The sequence below is a fragment of the Larimichthys crocea genome, chromosome XV (assembly GCF_000972845.2).
Source record: "Larimichthys crocea isolate SSNF chromosome XV, L_crocea_2.0, whole genome shotgun sequence".
In the NCBI taxonomy this organism is placed as follows: Eukaryota; Metazoa; Chordata; class Actinopteri; family Sciaenidae; genus Larimichthys; species Larimichthys crocea.
The window spans coordinates 14,573,561-14,595,633 of NC_040025.1; the positions used below are offsets into that span (position 1 = coordinate 14,573,561).

The 22,073-nt window shown below is 39.8% G+C and overlaps 2 protein-coding genes across 3 annotated transcripts in view; one reads left to right on the forward strand and one right to left on the reverse strand.

Annotated features, from left to right (window-relative positions):
* cacna2d3a (calcium channel, voltage-dependent, alpha 2/delta subunit 3a) overlaps positions 1–22,073 on the reverse strand; it is a 108,168-nt gene that overhangs the window by 7,239 nt on the left and 78,856 nt on the right. For both annotated transcript variants that reach the window (XM_027288836.1, XM_027288835.1), the window contains 12 exons: positions 21,962–22,059; positions 21,788–21,881; positions 21,444–21,539; positions 21,183–21,304; positions 20,283–20,360; positions 7,921–7,982; positions 7,391–7,435; positions 7,237–7,299; positions 5,264–5,334; positions 3,092–3,167; positions 2,943–2,995; positions 1,743–1,798 (listed from right to left, as the gene is read on the reverse strand). In XM_027288836.1, coding sequence (XP_027144637.1) covers positions 1,743–1,798; positions 2,943–2,995; positions 3,092–3,167; positions 5,264–5,334; positions 7,237–7,299; positions 7,391–7,435; positions 7,921–7,982; positions 20,283–20,360; positions 21,183–21,304; positions 21,444–21,539; positions 21,788–21,881; positions 21,962–22,059 — 914 coding nt within the window. The remainder of the gene's footprint in view (positions 1–1,742; positions 1,799–2,942; positions 2,996–3,091; positions 3,168–5,263; positions 5,335–7,236; positions 7,300–7,390; positions 7,436–7,920; positions 7,983–20,282; positions 20,361–21,182; positions 21,305–21,443; positions 21,540–21,787; positions 21,882–21,961; positions 22,060–22,073) is intronic.
* Positions 11,731–19,566, forward strand: lrtm1 (leucine rich repeats and transmembrane domains 1). The gene is made up of 4 exons (XM_019267537.2): positions 11,731–12,606; positions 14,314–14,698; positions 14,828–15,033; positions 16,268–19,566. The coding sequence occupies exons 1-4, from the start codon at positions 12,570–12,572 to the stop codon at positions 16,804–16,806; spliced, it is 1,167 nt and encodes a 388-aa protein (XP_019123082.1). The 5' UTR covers positions 11,731–12,569; the 3' UTR covers positions 16,807–19,566.

Genomic DNA, 22,073 nt, shown 5'->3' on the forward strand with positions numbered 1-22,073 from the left:
GGTGTTTCAGCTGTGTGTCACAGGCCTGTGTCTCTATTGTAAAAAGATATAGAAAGTGCTGCTAAGACCTGAGGCTAGCCAGCTGTGAAATTGTCTCGACTGCTTGGCAAGCAGCGATGCCCAGCTTCACTTCATTCGGGATAAGAGTGTGCAAGGAAAGCATTTTATAGACTTTCATTTTGTGGTTCTTTCTCTCTGCCCTCTCTCGTGTTCACATATGAAATATTTTCATATTAGTTTTGGCGAGAATTAATACTACAATATGATGCTGCTTGGTGAGACTTTAATTTCAGACAGGCAAACAGTATTCAACAGTCCATAAAGCATCACAGCATTCATAGTTTGGCGGTAATCATATGAGAATGTGCATGTGTTTGTGGAAGAAAGTGAGAGAAAAAGAAAGGAAAGACATAAAAACCAGAGAGGGAGAGAAAACGAGAGTGAGAAAAGAAAGAGAGAGAGAGAGAAGCCTTTTTTCTCCTGTTACAAAGCGGATATTGCTTCCCACCACTACCAATATGACACACATCCTTGCAGATCATAAAACCATCAAGTATAACCCCCTCTGGACACACAAACAAATGCGAATGTGCAGACAGATACACACACCCTCTCTCACACTGAGGTCACCCGAGGTAATCTTGTGTTGTGTTCTGCCATTTTTACATTTAGGGTTTGGATTGTGCCTCTTTATTCTGTTTTTCCAGTGGTCACACTGACTCAGACCAAGAGGAAATGGAGGGGAGATGGTGAAGATGAAGACAGAAAGGTCAATGCTGAGGACATTGGTGGTTGTGCAATGAACCTTGTTCCATGTGAACTTGAGCTTCAGTACAAATAACGGACAGCATTATTCTTTTCAAAATAAAAGTAGAAAAAAGAAATGGCATTTCCATCGATATTTTAACAGATGTGTAATGTTTTTCATGGACATGTAGAATAAAAAAAAGACTATTTCCATCTTTCTTAACGAAAGTTTATTTTATTATTATTATCATTCTAAAAATTGGAAAGTTAGGACTTATTCGTTTTATTACTGCACATGGATATGTAACTTTAGAACATTTTTTTTCTTTTTCATTTTGTTTTCTTTCTTTGTTGGTTCTTTGCTTTCTTTGTTTTCATTTGTTTTTACTTACTTTTATTGTTTTTTTTTATAAAATAATGTCATTTAAAAATAAATAAATAACTAAAGTAAAAGTAAAGACCATAAATAAAGAAATAACTGAAAATATACTGATCCACTTGACAGGTAATTAAAGCCTGTATTGCATGCTGTTGAGAAACTGTTGAAGCAAATATTTTTATTGTTGTGAAAATCTGTAAAAACATTACTTTAAAAAAGCATACAAGTGAATGATACCAAGGAATTGTACAAATTACACAAATAAAAATTAAAATTTGGATTTTTTTGTTTTTGTTTTGATAAATACTGACTGCAGATTTTGATTTGAAGATCAGTATTATTTAACACTTTATGCATCTAATATGTTGCTATTTTCAATCACAGTAGACATTCAAAATAAAACATGATGAGCCCTTAGAGCAGCTCTTGAATTACATATTATACAAAGCTGTGTGCAAACAAGAAATTTATCAGGAAAGTAGGAAGTAAATCATGTTGTTTGTATATAATCTATCATCACAATTATAGGATAAGCTATATAGTTGTTGAGTGTGTGCATGCATTCATTTTCTTTAGATAGAGAGAACAAGCAGATCACCAAAGAATGGGTTCTTACCTTTAGCTGTGAGGTCAGAGTGCCACCAGCTGTACAAATTAAACTCGACCAGGAATCTAAATATAGAGGAGACAACGACAATAACAGTACAGTCCAACACATGCTTATATAATACATTAACACTCTTTCCAACCATTTTTTAACTTACATGACAACATTTTCTTAACAATTACAGTCGGGAAATTTGTTTGTTTAAAAGCAACCACAGCACACATATGATCTTGTAACTAGGACAGCAATGATCTTTGTTCATTACTATACAATCTGATCATAATTATAAAACTTACTTTCTTTAAAAAAAAAAGTGTGTTATATATCTACAGAAAAATCTAAATTATGGATGTGCCTTCCAGACCATGCAGATCTGTGCTGACAATTTTATATCATAATTATCCTAAATCTTTTTTTTTTTAACTTTAATAATAATTAATCACTGTACAGATTATTGGGTTACATTTCCTGACCTTACACACGCTATTAAATAAATGGTCATTATGAAGCTGAACTAGAAAAATGTAAGTAGAGAAGTAATGTGACAAAAAAAAAATGTCATTAAAAATTATTGTAAAGAGCATAGTACATTTCCTAAACTTAATACATGATTTTATAACATGCTTGCCACCTTAAGGAAGTCACTTATGGTGCAATATGTGCATCTCTTTTGTAAAACATGTGTTTAGTATATAATATGATTGTTTAGAATGTTTTCAACCTTTATAACATTTACATACATTAAATAGGTCCAATCACTCATACTGTATGTGCTAATTTATATCTTAACGTGATAATGTGCAATAATGCAACACATAAACACATAAATCAAAAGATTTCAGAGGAAAAAAATGTCTGCAATGTGACAGCCTGTAAAATTAACACTGACAACTCATTCCCTCCCATGATGCACCATGGCGACAACAGACCACCCAGGAAGACTCCACAACCACAACATGGCATCACAGGAGTACCCGCGCAAAAGGGAACCATCAGGCAGCCATTACCGCTCATGATCGCTGATGGTCGCGACGGTGTACATGTGGAGACGCTTGTAAATAAACACACAGTTGATGGACAGTCACAAACACACGGCTAACCTCATCTGACAGGAGAGGCCACCGTACGAGTCCTCAAAAGCACATGCATGCAGCAAGAGTGTGGCATTACAGACAGTCAAAACACTCTCACATACGCAGGAAGTCTTACATGACAAGCTCAGTCAGGATCCACTTCAGGGCTGAGAAGAAAGCAAAGTAAGGCTAAAGAAAAAAGGAGAAAAGAGAAGCGAAATAATGATCAATGACACTGAAAACACTTTGCAAAACAAAGTCTGTGTGATAAAATCCAGTACTCACATCCAACAGTGTGTGTCCACTGTCACTGCTCTCTGAATAAACCCAACATAGAGCCTGGTAGTCATACAGAGTGACCCTGAGAAGATAAAGGAGAGCACACGAGAGTGAGATAGACATTAAAAAAAATATAGATAAACTAAGGTAAAGATAGACAGAATGTTTTTACAGATTTGACTTCAATAAGTGATGCATTTGTCAGGTAGATATAGCCCGGATAAGGTGATGTAAGACTTGATTCACACATTATCTCTACTATTACAAGCCTGAAGGGCCTTTTGGACTGCTGTGTGGGAGCAGGAAGGAAAGATCCCACCTCTGCTATAACTGCCGCATTACCTAGGAGCAATATATTGGATGGATGTGGCAAGAATGGGAAAAGGAAAGCAACTGAAAGCTGAGAGCTTCCCGAGAGGTCCCTCAAAGTGATGTAGGAAGGTGGGTGTGTGTGTGTGTGTGTAGATGATTTGGGGATATTGGGTGGATATCAGAGGATTTAAGGGCTTAGTAGACCCTGAGGGTGTGAGGTCTGGGTCTGTCTGTGAGAGGTTATTGAAGGGGTTCCTAACACACACATACACACATACATACACACTGGTCATTCTTTCTCATAGCCTGTGGATAAGTCCCTTTATACTTGACAATACTTTGTGTGTGAACGTGTGTGCAAGCATGTGTGTGATGTCTGAGTGGGCCCGGTCTATCCGCAGCCCTGGGCGATGTTCAAACCTCAGTCGCAGTGCTGGTGACACACAGCACCAACGCACAGCCAGGAACCAATTAGCACTAAGCCAGGCCACATAATGGTGTTAGCAGCAAACTTAGACCAATGTAATATCTGTGTATGTGTGTTTGCATGGGTCTGTGATTACTGTATTATGCATGTGGGTGCGTGAGCGCGGCCTTCATTTGCTTTGGATGAGAGCACAGCATCACTTTCAACCTTCACTTTCTGCTGCTTGTTTCTGAAAAAATAAAAATAAAAAATAGGCAAACCGGATGAAACGCAAAAAAAAAACAAATCTGTCTTCATCTGCAAAACCTTGATGCTGACAGTTAAACCCAGGCTGGCAGCTTGCGTCAACTTTTAAGTGCTGCACTTTAAAACGCCTTTAATGTTTTTTAATCAAGGCAAAAACTTTGCTGCAACTAATTCTCTGCAGATGGCACTGGTTTAAGACAGATCATACTGGATTCATTAGTGTTAAGATCTATAAGCTCTAATACTTATCATACTAATACTTCACTGACACAAGTCAAATTATTCATTCATCATATGTCGTCCTTAATTTTAAACAATCCCTCATCATCCAACATTAAAGATTCAGTGAAAGCACTTGTAGGCCTTATTGTTTTCATGAGTGGGACTGTAAATCATTTTCTGTCAGATTTTGAGGTCCATTCACATGATAAACAGGCGTGGTTGTCTACTTGTGCGATGATTTTTCATCCGTGATTTTTATACACTGAGACAGTATGGCTAAAAACTCCTCACTCACATCCTGAAGGAAGAATTGAATGCTGGGTACAGTCCTGATGCAATGTTGGAAATGTGGTTGTAAGCGTCTGTCCACACGTAAATTTAAACGTGCAACTAAGTTCTCTACAGATTCCACAGATGTTAGCCTGTACCAGTTTGACTCAACAGTCAAACTACAATATGTGTCTGTGTCTGCTTCTCTGCATTTCTGTTCTCTAATACTGGGAAAGTTATCCTCCTGGGTTAAATTTCCAAATTAATTGCAGAAAGTCACCACCCACTGCTCCTGGCGTTTTCCAGGAGACACAGCTCTACAACAAGCAGTATATGCGTGAATGTGTCTGTGTGTGTCTGTGTGTGTGTGTGTGACTGTGAAGTTTCTCCTAATTCCTTCGTTTCAGGAAAAGATTTGCTGTAATCCCCTAACGGAGAACTCTGCTGAGTGAGGGGTCGGAGTTCAGCACTGAATAGCTCAACACGATTGGCCAAGTTAAGAGCTGTCAGCGCAAGGGGAGACATGCTCTCATTCTGTGGCCTGCCTGATATTATGCACATACATTTACGCACATCCATACACACACACACACACACACACACACACACATACACACACATACACACACATGCACTTGTGCTGGCATGTATAAGTACACACTCTTACACCCACACATTCACGTGCAGTTTGAAATACTTACCTCTTGAAAGAGCCCATCTGTAGAAGCTTACTCATTACAGCTCCCTCTGCTTCTCCAAAAAACTTCCCTGTCTGAGAAAGATGGGGAAGAGATTTTGACAAACAAAAAAAAAATAAGATCATAACAAAAAAAACTAAGATCCCCATTAAAGTTATCTGTTTATAATACTAGAAGCTCTTACAGGTACAGGCTGTACTACTTGAGTCTCTAGATGCTTTTTCTGTGACTTATACTGTAAGACTTGTCCTGAACTCATTGGTATCTGTACTTGGACCTGTCTTGGACTTGGCCATTGGTCTAACCAAATATTCTAGTTTGTCACGACTGAGTCCAGCAACATGTTTTTTTTTTTTTTTTTTACTTCCTTCTTCAAAACAGTGACAGCTGTGTTGCTTAACACATGCCTGTTAGTTGTTACATTTTCCATTGGCAACCCAGGAGAAGCTAGGGACCATAATTTATTTTCAGAATTTATTTTTTTTACTTCAGCTGTTCACACATTAGATAGTGGGTAGATGAAGTGGAGTGCCTGAGTTTCAAATAGGTTGGTAAATAAATCTGTGAAATAAATGGACATTGTCATATTTATTCGTGATTTACCTGTGTATACAACGATATTGTTACACCAACTTCTCTGTTGTGTCAATAGAAATGTGAAGTTGCACTTTATGTCCAGCTTTATGAGGTACTTCAAGTAAACAGTACTGCCTTTTTTAAATATGAACTGGTGACATGGTACAGACAGGAAGCTATTTATGATTGTTTGCAAAAAGAACAACCATCTCATCTTTTGACAGATTTAATAGATCAAGCCCCAGTCCATATCTAAAAAAGGACCCCAGTGAAGGTCAAAAGCTGAAACATGCTACTGTGCAAGCATTGGAAGTAGGTGAGGTTGTTACATTTTTCTGAATCTTCAACCTGACCATCAGTCATTCGAGACAACATTTGAGAAGCTTGAGAAAAGACTTAAATGATTAATTAAACTGAACTGTCATTACTTTTCTGTTATCAGGCAATAATTACAGCATACCGAATACTGTAATTCAAGACCTCTAAGATTCACGATACACGTTATACAGACTTTACTTTCTGTCCATCCAAACTGCTCCAAGCCAGGGGACAGGGACAAAGCTACCAAATGATTAGCACCCATTAGCCATATCAGACACAGGGCTCGGAGGGTGAACTGCACCCTCCACATCCTAATTTTCTCGACACCTGGGAGGCAGTAAAAATTTCCACCTCAGCTGCATCTCGCCCCTGAAACCTCCTCCTAAAAATAGCATGACATTGCCTGATATAACACAGCCCGGAAGATCCTCTAGCTCACCCAAAAAGACCCACTCAAGACCCCTCACACATTTAATACAACATTTCGCCCCAAAAAATTAAGTTTCCTCATTAAGTCGATGACACTTTTACTACGTAACAAAAATGAGATTAAATAACTTGACAAGTGAAACCCGAAATGCTCCAACACCTCTAAATTAAGATTGAGGAGACAGCAAGTGAGAGACACGTGAAAAGAACATGCAGAGTAAAGGAAGGGCGGTGACAGCCAGCGGACTGGCTTGAAATGAGGCAAAGCCAGAGTGACAGCATGTCTGATGACAGCTAAGCAGAGGGTCAATTCTAAGGCAGCACCATGTCTCCTTGAAAGCGGTCTAAACAACAATAAGCATAAAAAGGATATTTATCTCATTGTTGGACTTATACATGTTTCACGCTGATATTTTCTTAAACCTAAATTGTATACTCAAAAAGAACAACAATTGTGTGCATATACATATTGCCTCATGTTGCTATTATCAGAACTAGCTTGATAATAGCATCTGAATTTCCCCTTGTTTTCTGCTGGCCTGAATAACAAAAAATAATGTGTTTAATTTACTATGACTTCTTATGCAATCTTTTCAACGCCTCATCTGGCTGTGCGTTTGTGTGCGTCTGTGTGTGTCATGATGCCTTACCAGAGTGTAGTCCTCTGCTACCAGGACGAAGCCGTTGTTGTCGATGAGGTAGCAGTTAATATTCTGTTAAATAGAAATGTTTTTTTAAGCAGCTGTGAGAAGTAAACGTGACAGAATCACGGATGTTTGATTGATAAAAGAAAGGCTGACCGACCTCATCATCACAGCTTATGGAGCATTTTCCATCTAATGCTGCACACTATAATATACAACAACAACAAAAAAAGATATCTGCATACTGTATTGGGGAGTCAAACCAAAGGCAGTTTTGTCGAGATCATAGATTTGTTTGTCAGCTGAAAACCTTTACTGTCTCCAGAAATCAACATCAAATAAATGAATAGAATAAAAACAGAATGATGAACTTCATGTCTTATAAATTCTACCAAAAATTCAAACAGCTCTCATAGGTCCTCGAGTCATATTTATAACACAGAGGGGCATGCGTAGTAAAAACCAATTCTTTGTGAAAAGGCAGTTACAGCAAATATGGATATCAAAAGGTGCTTTCCTTCTTTCTTTTTTACTGTACTTCCCTTTGCCCTTTGTATTTATTGTGTTGTACTTTTAAAAGGCAATGCAGTTGGTGGAGTTACTTTAAGTAATTCTAGGCTTACAAGTGTACTGTATGTATTATACACATGAATGTGCAAATATACAGGATCTGTGTTTATGCATGTGTACCTGTCTGCTGGCTGTCCAAAATTTCTTCTGAAAGAAGTCCAGTTTCATCTGGATGCCCACAGCTGAAAGAGGAACAACACAGTCACTGAGACGTAGCGACAGGACATGTGTGTGATGAAGAACAAGTCCTCTGTGAACCAAAGTCATCCTACATGCAAGAGAGATTTATAAACATACACGCAGAGTCAAAGTGCGTCTTTCATTAACCCCAAACATCGAGTTTTCATTGCAGCAAACGTTTGTCCCTGCTAGACAAAATGCATTATAGCCTGCATCATACACGTGTCAGCTTATTTTCCTAGAAGGCTAAGTGTATATGTGTGTGTATGTAATATTGTATTCTCTGCACACATGTTCACAGATGCCACTAACCACACTCAAAATGCAGTTTCACACAATTCTAAACCAGACCACTCCCTGTGCCCACATGAAATCCTTCCCATTCCTCAGTCTGCCTCCCTGTTGTTATCCCGACAGGCATTTCCAGAGCTCATCACAGCAGGTCCCTAAATGCACAGATCTGACCAAAATTCCTGGCTGGAAAAAACAACAACAACAAAAAACAGTCACGGACATTAAATTTGTCATTTTTTCCCCCCAGAGTTTGCTGAGGAAAGATTTGACACATTCACCACAGGCTTTAACTTCCCTCCTCTCCCTCCACCCCCTGCAACTATAGTAAGACTCAGAAGACCCTAGCTTTCACTCAGTGGGGGTTTGCCATGCTTTTAGGGTTTGTTAATCTTTCCAGGGGCAAGAGTTTCATCCAAATGCAGACAAGCCGCAGGTCGTAACTTAAATGGAAAGTGGCATTTGAAAGGTTTTGAATGGTGAAAAGCTGAATGCAAGGTGTGTAGTACAAGCTCCAAAAACAAATGCAAAAAAATAGTATATTACAATAACTAACCAAACACAGGTTTTATTTCATAACTGGATGTCCCCTGTCTGTACAGGTTAACTCTTTACAATTAACAATTACTTGTGCATGTGATTAAAATAATACAGTGTGTCAAACAGACAAACACATGAGATAATCAAACAATAATTAATTTAATATAGCTGATGTTGATTCATGCTGACATGTACTCAAAGAGCTAAGGGAATTATAACGTCCTGCATTTTAGAATAAGTATTAGTATTATAGTATAGTATAGTATAGTACAGTGGTCCCTCGTTTATTGCGGGGGATACATTCTAAAAATAACCCGCAATAAACGAAATCCGCGAAGTAATCAGCTTTATTTTTGTATAATTTTTATACATGTTTTAAGGCAGCAAAACCCCTAACCACACACTTTTATACACTTTTTTACATGCATTTTGTACAGTACTCCCTTAGCCAATCAGGACGCCGAACACAATGTGTGTTCATACTGTATAGTACGCTGTAAAAAAAGCATGCAAAATTACACTAAAAAAATCTGCAAAACAGTGAGTCCGCGAAAGGTGAACCGCGTTATAGTGAGGGACAACTGTATAGTATAGTATAGTATAGTATAGTATAGTATAGTATACAGTAGTATAGTATAGTATAGTATACAGTAGTATAGTATAGTATTATACCATACCATTAGCAGTAGTACATACAATACAATAATACAGAAACTAATACAGTGTTTTAGTCAAAGCACATTTGTGTGACTGTGTTGTTTGTATTGCACATAGAGAAACACAGTCATGGGTTACTGTGTGAAATACAACAAAGAAAGTGTGTATGTAGATGAGATCCATATTAAAATATAAATCCTCACTTGAAGCTTAAGGTAATAGAAATAAAATACTGAAAGCTTCACTGGATGTCAACATGTGAACAGTATGAGTGACAAATATTCCATCGGTTTGCACTTCTTTAAGTGATATTGCATGTTTGTGTGATTGTTTAAGTGCAGTGGGGTGCTGCTGTGGCCTGTTTTAGTCCTTGCCCAGAGGAACAGGTGCAGATTATCCCATCATAAGCTTTGCCAGATCCTTTCAGCAGCCCACCATTTCTACACCCACATGGAAAACCCAGGAGGAGAGGCTAATTTAGGATGCTGGGCAACAGCAATGGAAACACACATGGTATAAAACCAGGGAGAACCTAGATCATTAAGCCAATAAAAGATACTGGATCATCTATTCTATAAAAGCTGTAAAAACAAAAGAAATAGCGACTGAGAAGGAAAAAAAGATAAGAAGTTATAATTAAGTTGTCAGAAAAAAATGTGAATTCTGAAACATGAAGATGTGAAAACACCACCACATCCATTTCTGTGGAAACTGTAAAGTGAATAAAGCAATAATTTAAATATAGTTAAATACATAGGATGGCATAACTGGTTTGCTCTGTAAAACTATATTAGAGGTTAAAAGTGCACTGATGTTGGCTGCTACCTGCAAGTCAGCTCAAAGACAAAAGACAAAAGCCCAAATCTGTCTCACTAATGCTCAGGAATTTTCTGTACTATGGGGGAACGTTTAATTTCCCTCGGTGTGATTTAAGAACTTGGGGGGTATTTATGCCCTGAGCTGGGTTTATAAGACCAAAGATGAAGAGACATAAAATCCTCTCCAAATCCAACCCATTGCCAATCTCCTATAAGTAAAATCCCAGGCAGGGAAAGATGACAACCGGTTTAAATCCTACAGGTATTTGGGATTCTAATGAGGATTGTATGAACGTATACATCCATCAGCACAAGGGTGCATCTGAGTGTGTGTAGATATGCGCTCATGCACAGTATGTACTGTAGCAAGGACATTCTTAAGTGAGCAGTGTGTAGGTGTGTTTCTCTTTGAGTGTGCATGAATTCATAACTCCACGAGCAAAAACATCTCTAGGACAAGCATAAACTCACATACAAGCATCACAATACACACACAGCAAATTTGGTGGTGCATTCCCCTGCTGCTACCCAGCACAGGGGAGGATCATGTCAAGATGCTGAGCAACATTCAGGGGATAAGCAGAACAGGGGGCTGTTATTAAGGATGCTGGCAGTCTACATGACTCAGGCTCCACTGGCCTCTCTTGGATGCAGGGAATGATAGCACAAATGATGGAAAACATTTGTAAAACATCTAGCCGTGTTGCCCAAATCGTAAATAGCTCTTTGAATGATCAGATTTAAAATAAACCATCGTATGCAAACCATGCAAACTATCTTTGTAGTTTGCCCTTAAGGCATTAATGCCACTACATTAAATGTGTCACAGAAGATATACAGGATGATAATGTCATGTTTTTTTTTTCTCTTTTTTGTAACCTGACACTTTCAGATGTTGCATCACAAACACAGTAGACTGTCTGTACACATCAACCATATGGGTTTTTAGCAAATGCAAAGGTGACATCACACATTTCTGGATGTATTTGTTTATTTAGGTGTACATAACTATTCAAGTGCGCGCGCACACACACACACACACACACACACACACAGTGTCTCTGATGCAAGGCTGATGTCTTCACACATTTACCACAATAAATTAAATAAGCTGCAGATATTGACTTCAGTTTCTACTGTATATGACAGGATGGAAATAATTGTCATGCCCTTCAGCAGAAGAAAGGATATAAATATGAATGGACAGGAGGGCAAATACAGGGGAGGGTAATACAAACCAAGGTCAGCTTGTAAGCTTATTCATATTCATCTTTAAAAATGATTTGAACATTAATCTCTTCCTGTTTCCTCCTTTGTTCATTTTTTTGCTTCTCCTTCAAGTGACCCATAAGCTTAACAGCCATCACATTTACATGCAAAAAAAAAAAGAAAAAAAGAAAAAGATATCCATGTAAATTTGCTGCAACAGCTTAATATCCTGCTGTGTGTGTGTGTGCATGTGTATGTGTGCATTCGTGCGTTTTGTGTTGCTGTGCTGGGGGCGTGTTCTGCCAACCCTTCTGCCCACGGCTCATGCATAATATCATCAGAGCGTGCCACAGCAATGGGCATCCTCTGACTGTGTTCAACTGTGTGCTGAAGTGTTTCGAGTATTTGTGCAAACACAACGCAATGCAGATCTAATTTTGTCTCGCTCAACTCTCGCCAGGGCGATAGGAGGTAATGTGAATGTCAGCATACGTGTGAGCGCTGTGATTTAAGAGGCACAGCTGTCCACTGGGAGATGACACACCGTCACACTCACCAATACAACTAGGGACAGGGAGAGCGAGCGAGCAAAACAGGAAAAGAGAGAGAGAGATACACCCAGGGGTCAGAGTGTTGATTTGAATTCAAAACCAAGCAAGAGAAATGGGAAAAATAGAAACAAAAGCATCAGTATGAAGAAAAATACAAGACGCAGACGCTGAGAGATGGTGAGAGAGCTCCAGAGAGAGAGAGAGAGAGTGAGAGAGAGAAAGAGAGAGAGAGATAGAAGCAGAGCTCCCTAACTCCAGTGATTCCCTGACTGGCTGGCAGTAAGCTCTGTGCTCTGATCTGCCTGCTCTGATGGGGATTTATGCCCGTGCAGGCAGTGTTGGGGATCCTGAAGGCAACACAGGTTTCTGCTGCTGATCTTGGCCTCTCCAATTTCTACCTATTGACCATATCAGTCTACACAGATGAGAGTCAGGACAGGTAATCTGAACCTTACTGATGGCTAATGGATCATCAACCAATGACGGTCAATAGAATCCAAAAAGGGAGCTAAAAGAAGATTGAATGCAAGTGGCCCAAGGACATCTGGCAGATATGAGAGGTAGGAGCTCATCACTGGGTGGAATATCAACATAAATGCATTTGTGCATGTGTGTATACATGCATTTGTGTATGTGCATGAAAAGGTGGGCTGCTATCAGCTGCTACTAGTATGTTGTGTAAACTGTTGTATAACTGAGTGAATGCATCACACATGGCAGTATTGCACTCACACTCTAATGCATATGTACATTAGCATTTCATCTGAGTGTTTCCTGGTGAAAATAGGTACGGGCATTGGTAGTGAGTTGATTTAAAGTGGTACTTGTTATAGGTTGTGTGTACATATCATTGCAAGCTTCTCTACGTGTACCTCGAGCTCAAGGGACACAACAGAGCCAAGAGCCATTCTCCTATGTTGACCTCATTCCAGAGCTGCTGTTACAACGCTCCACTGAGCTAAAGCTGTTTATGTGTGTCCATGTATGCACTGTATGTATATGAGTTTGTTTATGAGTAATTGCACACGTGTAAGCACGTGTGATCGAATGCATTCCTGCACGTACACTCTCACTCTCACTACCAAAGATGCAATTAACACACAGCTTTGTACACTAAATCTCAGCCCAGCCACGTTCTGATGGGTTTTGCTCAAGCAAGCAACATAATATCATAACAACAACACTGCCACTGTAACTAACACCTGAGATCTGAGATTAGACCTGGCAACACCTGCTCCTGGATATTTCTAAACCTCTCAATCACAACAAGCCAGGCAACGACAAAATGATGATTACATACTTGTAAATGGGACACTCTCAGTCTAATTAGTAGACTATGTTACAATAGTGTTTATACAAAGAATAGGGAAGCAATGGCATTAGTATTTTCCAAGTGATACTGCTGGTTAACAGCTAAATGCTAAATAGCAGTTGTGTGAGTTGAGTGTTCTGCGACCACAGAATTTAAACAATTATACTGTGCTGCCCAAACATTCCTGAATGGCTGTTTGATTATTACAGCTGCACAGAGTTTCCTCATGTGATTGTGGAAATAAGTTTCAGTGATATGAGACTCACAACTGCCTCATCACAAATGCATAATTTCTTGTGGGAGATGCTGCCTAGTACAGGAGAAAATTAGATAATTCCCATTTGAGAAAACATTAAACATTCAAAATTAGGAGCAGATTTTAGCTGTTGTGTTTATGGAGATGAACATGGTGCAGCTAATCTATTTGTTCAGGATCTATGAGTGTAACTTGTGAGCTTGTTACATGCCTAGGCTTGGGTCTCAGATTCATTTCATCAAGCCTCGAGCTAGTCCAGCCAGTGCTATAAATACTGTTGTAATGTACCACGAGAAATGGACATGTGAAGTCATCTCAAAGGGAATCAGACACCCCATATCTGCTGTGTATGGATTTGTGTGTGGGTGGAGTGTGGGTGAAGGGTTATGAAGCTTTGGTGAAGTCACCAAAGGCCACTGTCTAAGGCAGGGTGGGAGGTGGGAGTTATTAGTAATAAGTTTACTTTCTTTTTTGACAAAGAACAAAGTTAACTGCATTCTTTTCTGAAGAATTCATTTTCAACAAACGAAAAGTATTAATCTTGAAATGTATTTGACTACTTAAATGTCTTTTTTGTCTTTATTTACTTCAGTGAAGCTGGTCAAGATTGTGGCACGAATACGTATATGCATTACTGTAATAGTAGTAGTACTGCTGAAGATGATGATATTTCAATATTGTGCTCCCCTGTCTCCACAGTGGTACTGGTGTGTGCCCTCCTCTCCCTCCTGTCTTTGTCACATGCCTGTCCAAAGGAGTGTAGCTGCAACAGCAACACCAAAGTAGTAGACTGCCGGGGTCGAGGTCTATATGACATCCCTCGACGACTGCATCCAGACACCCAAGAACTATATCTTCAAGATAACCGTATCAGGGGGCTGGGAACGATGGCTTTCCGAGAAATACCCCTTGTCCGCATTCTTGATCTATCTAATAACTCTATAACATCTGTTTCACCAACTGCTCTGCTGGGTCTCAGAACTCTGCAGCGCCTCAGCCTGGCCTACAACAGCCTGAGAGAGCTTGACAAGCGGTTGCTTGGACCTATCCGCTCGCTTTCACACCTTGACCTTTCACACAACAGGTTAAGCATCATAATTGGAGCAAATCTAATGTGTTATGTGTCCTTTCTCGAAACAATACGCGATGTAAACTTGATCACACATAACTCATTGTATCTTATATTGTTTCTTTGCCATGCCCATTCCTCCAGCCTGTGGGGTTTTCCTGGAGCCATGGGGGACAGTTTGAGGAACCTTAGCCACCTGGGGCTAGCACACAACAGGCTAACACGATTGGACCGCTCCCTATTGGAGGCCCTGACACGCCTGGACAGCCTCACACTACGAGGCAACCCCTGGAGGTGTGACTGCCAGCTCATAGGCCTTAAACTCTGGCTGGAGACCTACCTCTTTAAAGGTTAGACCAGTAGTAGCTCTAGGCTGTTTCCAACATTCACCCATCTCAATGATTTTCCTGCTGGGCATGCAATACAATTATGGCAATGTTACATCATGGTAATACTAACCTTTAACAGAATTACAGACAGACCCCAAATGGAAAGTGGAAATGGAAGTGTTTATACATTGAATTGATTGGAGAGATTGATACAGTGGTGGTAAGACCCGGCTAAAAGCTCTGTCCAGTTATTAAAGATGGTGGAATGAGTGTGTGCATGTGTGTCTCATGTTGTTTGGTGTGAAATGTGTGTGGAAGGAATTTAGGTTATTTTGGCTTTTATTTATATTATACACATTTAATTAGTTCTGTGTACTTTACCTATATTAGATACTGTTATGGTGATGATTTACAAAATTTACTGTAGAGTTTTTATTGTGATTGTTGGTTCATTGCCTGACTAAATAGCAGCAATAGGAATCTCCTGAATAATGTCATGATGTCAGGCACACTATGGAGCAACACCTTTAACTATGGTGGTTATCTCTTTAGCCAGAGTCTATATGGATGGTTAAGAGTTAAATTGTGGACTACATTATTTTCCATGCTAGACCAACCCCAGCATGCATTAGATAACAAAATAACCACTGTACAGTGAAAGCTAGGCACGCTTTGAGTTGGCTGGTCCGCCTACATGCCTATGTTACCCTGACACAGCTTTCGTCTTAAAGGCTGAAAATTCTAATTACTGCAAAACCGAACAATGGACCCAGATACAGGGATGTGTGTTTAATAGAAAGCCAGTGGTTAATCAGGCAAGCAGAGAAGAAGTGTGTGACAGAGCACGCTTAACATGAAAACAAAGAGAGATGAATAATAAAGAGATTTACAGGACAAACAGAGGGGAGCCAATGAAGTCCTAAATCAACGCTTTCTCAAACACACTCGATTAATTTGGCTCGTGGTTGAGCTGTTTATCATATCACACCTCGTAATATGGCCCATTAAAGTAAGCCATTACACCCTAGATTAATAAATAGCTCATGTAATGGTCTGGTTCAGACTCAGCTATGATGATTATGATTGTGTCCTCCTCTGTAATAAACTGCCAAAAAGGAAATGTGTAATTAACAGCAGATAATGTGCTTGTAATACACAACTAACTGATGCATGCCTCCTTATTCCTTCCTGCCCCTGTTTTCTTTCTTTTTTTTACCATTATTCTCTGATCTAACTATTTAACTCTGATCCTAAGGTGGAGCGGTGGATGAGGTGATTTGTTCTCAACCAGACGAAATGAGGGACAGAGACCTGCAGAAAGTCCCCTACCAGCTCTTCCATGCCTGCATGACCACAAGTTACCATTACCTGTTTGCTAACATACACCACCTGGAGTCTGAGAGGTTACTGCGAGGCCACACCCATGGCAACCATGCTCATCCCTCTAGCCACGCTCTCCATGTCCCCATGGCAATGGGAGAAGGTTTTGGTGGTGGGGGAGGAGGAGGAGCAGCTGGAGGAGGAGGGGGAGGGAGTATACCAGAGTGTGAACCTAAGCAGAGGCAGCGGCCTGTCAACTTGCGCCACGCAATCGCCACAGTGATCATCACCGGAGTAGTGTGTGGGATCGTGTGTCTGATGATGCTGGCCGCAGCAGTGTATGGCTGCGCCTACGCTGCTATCATGGCCAAATACCAGCGTGAGCTAAAGAAGAACGAGGAGTTGGCAGCAGCGCAGGGGGCAGATCATGCCACAGCAGATGAGAAGGAACCACTGGAGAATGCTATCGCCTAGGAGATGATATGATATGAACCCTGGACTTTAAACCTGGGCCTCAACCCTTTAACCTAATCCTCTCTGGATGCCATGTGCGTGTTGGTGCATGTGTGTTGAAAAAAATGTGATGAAAAAAAAAAAAGAAGAGATTCTTTATGTGTGAGCATATGTGTGTGCTCACCTTCTTTCTGAGACTTGGGTAGCTAAATTCCACAGGTATTTGACTATGCACTGATGAGGACAATATCTTCTACTGTATGCGGGTTCGAGGGGAAGGCCAAAGAATCCACAAGGAATCAATTCCATTTTGTCTGAGAAATGCATATCACAGATATGAACAAATTGCTATATATTTCTAATTGTGTATTTGTAGGTATAATAGTAAAGTATTTAAAAAAAATGGATTTCAGAGTCTGGATGTCCTTTAGTTGTTCATCATTTTGTGTCCGATTCTGAGGTCATTTTCAAAATTCATAGTAGGCAGCTGCTGTCATTTAAATTCTATTGTTTGTATCATTAATGTGCGAGTATGAGAACAAGAATGAGTGTTTGTGTCTGTGTCTTATTTGTGTTTATGTGTGTGGAGATGTATATTGTATGCACATATTTATAAAGAATTTAAGAGTTTGTGCCTAATAGTTTTGAGGAAGAAATATGTTTTCTTAAAGGATATTTTTCTGACGACTAAAGTGAGGATGGGAAATTCGATGAAGCAATAATGAAACAAACTCAAAAGAAAACAACAACAAAACTTGGACTCAGCCTTGTTGTTTTTCTACGACTTTCATAAGTCTGTATTATCAACCTGCTGCACACAGTCACACCCACACAGAAAACGTTTTAGACCTACAGTTTTTGAGATCAGTGGAGTCTTGTTTGCAAGTTAATGCTGATTACATAATGGTAGTCATGTCTGTCAGTATGTGTTATATAAAATAAAGGGAAACACTTTACCTGATTACTGTATGTATACTGATAAGTCATTTGAGAAGGCATGCATCCCTAAATGCAGAAAGTATCTCTAAATGAGGGGTATTTTAGTTAAGTCAAATAAGCTGACAAGAGAAAATGGTGAAACACACACACATATTTCTATGAGAATACTGTGGATTATACTTGATATTATTTTAATCGTTTGTTGCTGCTTCCGAGAGATACATTTGAATATATGTTTGTATCTATGGCATTATTATATTTCCCTTATGGATATTGGCTAACCTTTATCTTTTTTGTCTGACGGACTTCACTGGTACAATCACAAGGGATTTCTAAAATATTATGTAATGCAATAGCAGATCATTGGTACATCTGATTTATGTCTCTTATCATTTTAACATATATGAAATGTCACAGATATTCAGGCAATGTTTTTAGATTACATTAAAAACTGTAGCCTTCTGTGTACATTACAAGCATCCATTATTATCATTAGCAGTGATTTATCACTTAGTGCGGTGTGTTGGTACATGAATGTACACAGATGCCTTTGGTCTTAACGCCTGACCTGAGTTTTATGGCACTCTGTATATTACGGCTGCAGACTCACTGCACGTGGCTCAGGATGTGACCACAAACACTGACATACACACAAACTGGCACGCCGTGTATAGACACGCTGGCATACACGCGCGTGTATGTATGCACACGTTAACATTGTGATTCAAATGATGTCTGCAGGGCCCGTGGTGTGTGATGTCATCAGCCTGTCCTGTTAAGTTAGTGTTTTAGCGTATTCACAAGTCTACAGCTCAGTGGAGCGCAGGGCAGCGAAAACTGGCCCTAACCGGCCTAACCCATGCTAAATTTGCATTCTAGCCTACATCTCTCCTCCCATCTGACTCTCTTATATAAAACCATCCTTACAGACATCCCCCGATCTAACAAGCATTGATCGTCATCACTGCATATCAACATCGAATAGGGTATTCATGAAACCTTATTAGTGAGTCATTTGGATTGCTGCTTAACTGAATTTGAAAGAATGATACCATCTTAAAACAATAGTGATTAAGTCCACAGGGTCAAATAATACTGTGGGCTGGTGTAAACTGTGGGCTGCTTGTGTACCGCTCTGCTAGAAATCTGATGCATAGTCTGTGTGCATGTGTGCTGTGGCATCACACATACTCTCCCATCTCTGTCCTTCTGCTCCAGTGGTTTCCCCCAGGCCAAGAGTACCCACAATGCACTGCATTCATGTCAACGCATTCAAGCACCGTGAAATAATTTTCTCTTTCTCTGCCCTTTTATTTCTTCTCTTATTTTATCACTGCATTTCCAACAGACTTTCCTTTTTCTTCTCTCAGTTTCCCCTCCCCCCCTTTCCTCTGTCCAGATCTTTTTCTGTGATTCCTCTGCTGGCATTAATGGCCCTCATCTGTTGACAGGAGAATTTACAAAGATTATCATCAGAAGAAGTTTTTAATATGAGGTAAAAGCTGTGTTCCACATTGGTCTTTGGCACATATGTTGGACAGCGGGAAGGATTACAATAGTCCACACTGTACACTGTACTGGAACAGAATAACTTTTTCATTCAAGACATTTGTACTGTGTGATTACTAAAGCTATCCATGTAAAACAGGACTTCCAAAAGGCCTGCAGAGGATAAAGATAAAGAAAGTTGGAGGCTTCTTACTGCAAGCATAGCTGCCCAAGGAATAGCACTGAGCCAGAAACGCACTGTCTACCTATCTGTGTATTTTAAGAACTTCGTACGTTTGTATTTTGCTCAATGTGTCTGAAGCTGAAATAAAGATTCTCATTTTTTGCAAACAAGGTGCTTCCAAATGTCTTGACGTTAATTACTTGCAAACAAAAATATAAGCCTGTTTTCTAACTTACCATCCTCATCTGTACTGTGCTGAATGAGTTACATGATACACAAAATGTCGACTCAGAAGTCATCTTGTGCCTTTGAAGAGAGGTGGGTAATGAATATCACAATTTTCATAATGATTAGAACCCTAAGTACTGTGAAACCATATGTCTACATCTCTATCCTTTTTACCCATTTCTTCCATTTAATCTGTCGTTATTTTTGCTCCATAACCGCGTTGATGGCAAACAGAACAAGGGCAGCACTTCATACCATCAACTTGCTGATTGCACCAAGTTGCATTACATGGGCGTGACATTGTGGGGCTTCTGAGTCACCAGGACATGAGATGAGGCCGGCCACAATGAAATCCTCTAGGCCACAATACGCCTTAAATAAGCACAGAGGCAAATGAACAAATGCACAAAAGGCATTTATGAAACCCGGCGTCTATTAATATATTCAAGCATAAATACTCTGTACCCTATGTTGTGCTCTTGCCTTCTTCAAGCAAGCGCACGGACAAAAAAAAAAGCAGCACAGTAGAGAAAAACAAGTAGGGCTAGACAACTGTAGGAAAACAAAGTCTACATAGCAGTGTAAAGAAGAGAATACTGCAGCCCGTGTCAGTGTCGAAGTGTGTGAGAAAGAAAGAGCCACTTGAGTTCCCACTTACCCGCAGCTATGGGTGATTTCCTCTCATCCAGAAGCTGAATGGCAGTGCTGGCCAATACAACACTCTTGTTTTCTGATCCTGTATCGCACACAGAGACACAACACACACAGGCATACACAAAGAGTTCACATTAAAGTCAATATCATAAATCCTCATATTAGTTCTGTACTGACCACAGGGTGATTGGAGAGAGAACAGCAAACATAAATACCACAGAGTACTATTTTATGGCTACAGCTGACTGCCACAGTACTGTGAGGAAGAGTGCATCCAAGGCAAGTCCGGAGAGTAAATAAGAGGCTTTCAGATCACTTGTATTAGCTGGCACTAATGGAAAGCCAGAGGCTGAGGACAGATGAGAACACATTTGCCCTTTGGAGGAGAAATCATTTCTTAGAGACATAGCTGAACCGAATCTGCGTGAGCTGCCTGTCTGTGCGTGTGTGTCTTTTTTGTAAGTGTGTGTTTATGTATGTATGTATGTGTGTGTGTGTGTGTGTGTGTGTGTTTGTGTGTTCTGGCCAAGTCAGTATGGAAAGGGTTGAACCTCTTCCTAACATATCTTATTTCAACCCACAGCAATCAGTCCTGTCCACAAGAACACAGCCCAGAATTAATAAGGGAGGAAGGGGAGGTAGAGATGCACGGCGAGAGAAAACGATCAACTATGGGTGAAAGAGGAAAAGAAGGGGATGGAGGAAATCTGAAAAAAAAAGTCTTTCTAAAAAATGTGAGTACACTGTTTTATTTTTCACTTCATTTTCAGTAAACTGCCAGACAGTGGTGGTGGTTTGTTTCATTAGATCGTACTAGTAATGGCTACTGTGTACCGTGTTCAAAGTAATACCCTTATCATTCATTCTTTCATTATCTTTTAAAAACTATGGATTTACAACTAACCTGTGTTGAAAGGTAACGAGTAGACAAAGGTACCAGGAACTTGTTCTGCTGCTCTCTTGTACCACAGGGGAAAGTGATCGGCATTGAACACCCCCTCTTTGTCTTCAGCTGTCAGGAAGTCTCTTGAAGCAGACAGGAAACAAAGGTGATGATGATACAAAAGATGCACACATAAAATATAATATATACTCATTGGAAACATAGAAATGCATGCACTCTTATAACTGTGTATACATACATACAAACACTCAGCATACTTACTGGTTTGTAAGCTCGTCAGGCACCACAAACAGGTTAATTCTGGACAGGCCCGTTCTTGTGCCCAGGTAGGCTATCTCCACTCCTTTATCCGAGTTCCTGTGTAGTATGAAACAGTAACCGGCATTTGTGCACAACTGTGAGTTTTTATCAACATCATTAAAACAGAACAAAAGCTTTTGCAAGAGTCCTAGGTTTTGGTGTTCTGTAAAAGTAATTTTGTCTGTAACATTATCCCAATTATCATAATATTACCATTTCAGAAACTGGCCTTTGACTACAGTATAAAGTTTGTGCTGAGTCTATAAAGAAACATTTTCAAAAAAAGAGTAGAGTAAGTGACACACTCAGACTTATTGAGCACAAGACTTGTCCAGTAAGCTTCCAAAGGTGCAGTCACCACAGCGTCAAAGAGGACCTCCTGAATCAGCTCCTTGTCACCTAACAAGGCAAGTACACACATATTTTACACAGACACAATACATGAACTAGCCACTTTGTACATGGGTTTGTGAACTAACATTGTAGGTGGGGTTCGTGTCCACTGAGGTAGAGTTTAATTGCTTCTATCTGGGACAGGTAGCGGTGCTCTGGGTGCTCGTCGGTGTTGCAGTATGTCCTGAAATATATAAT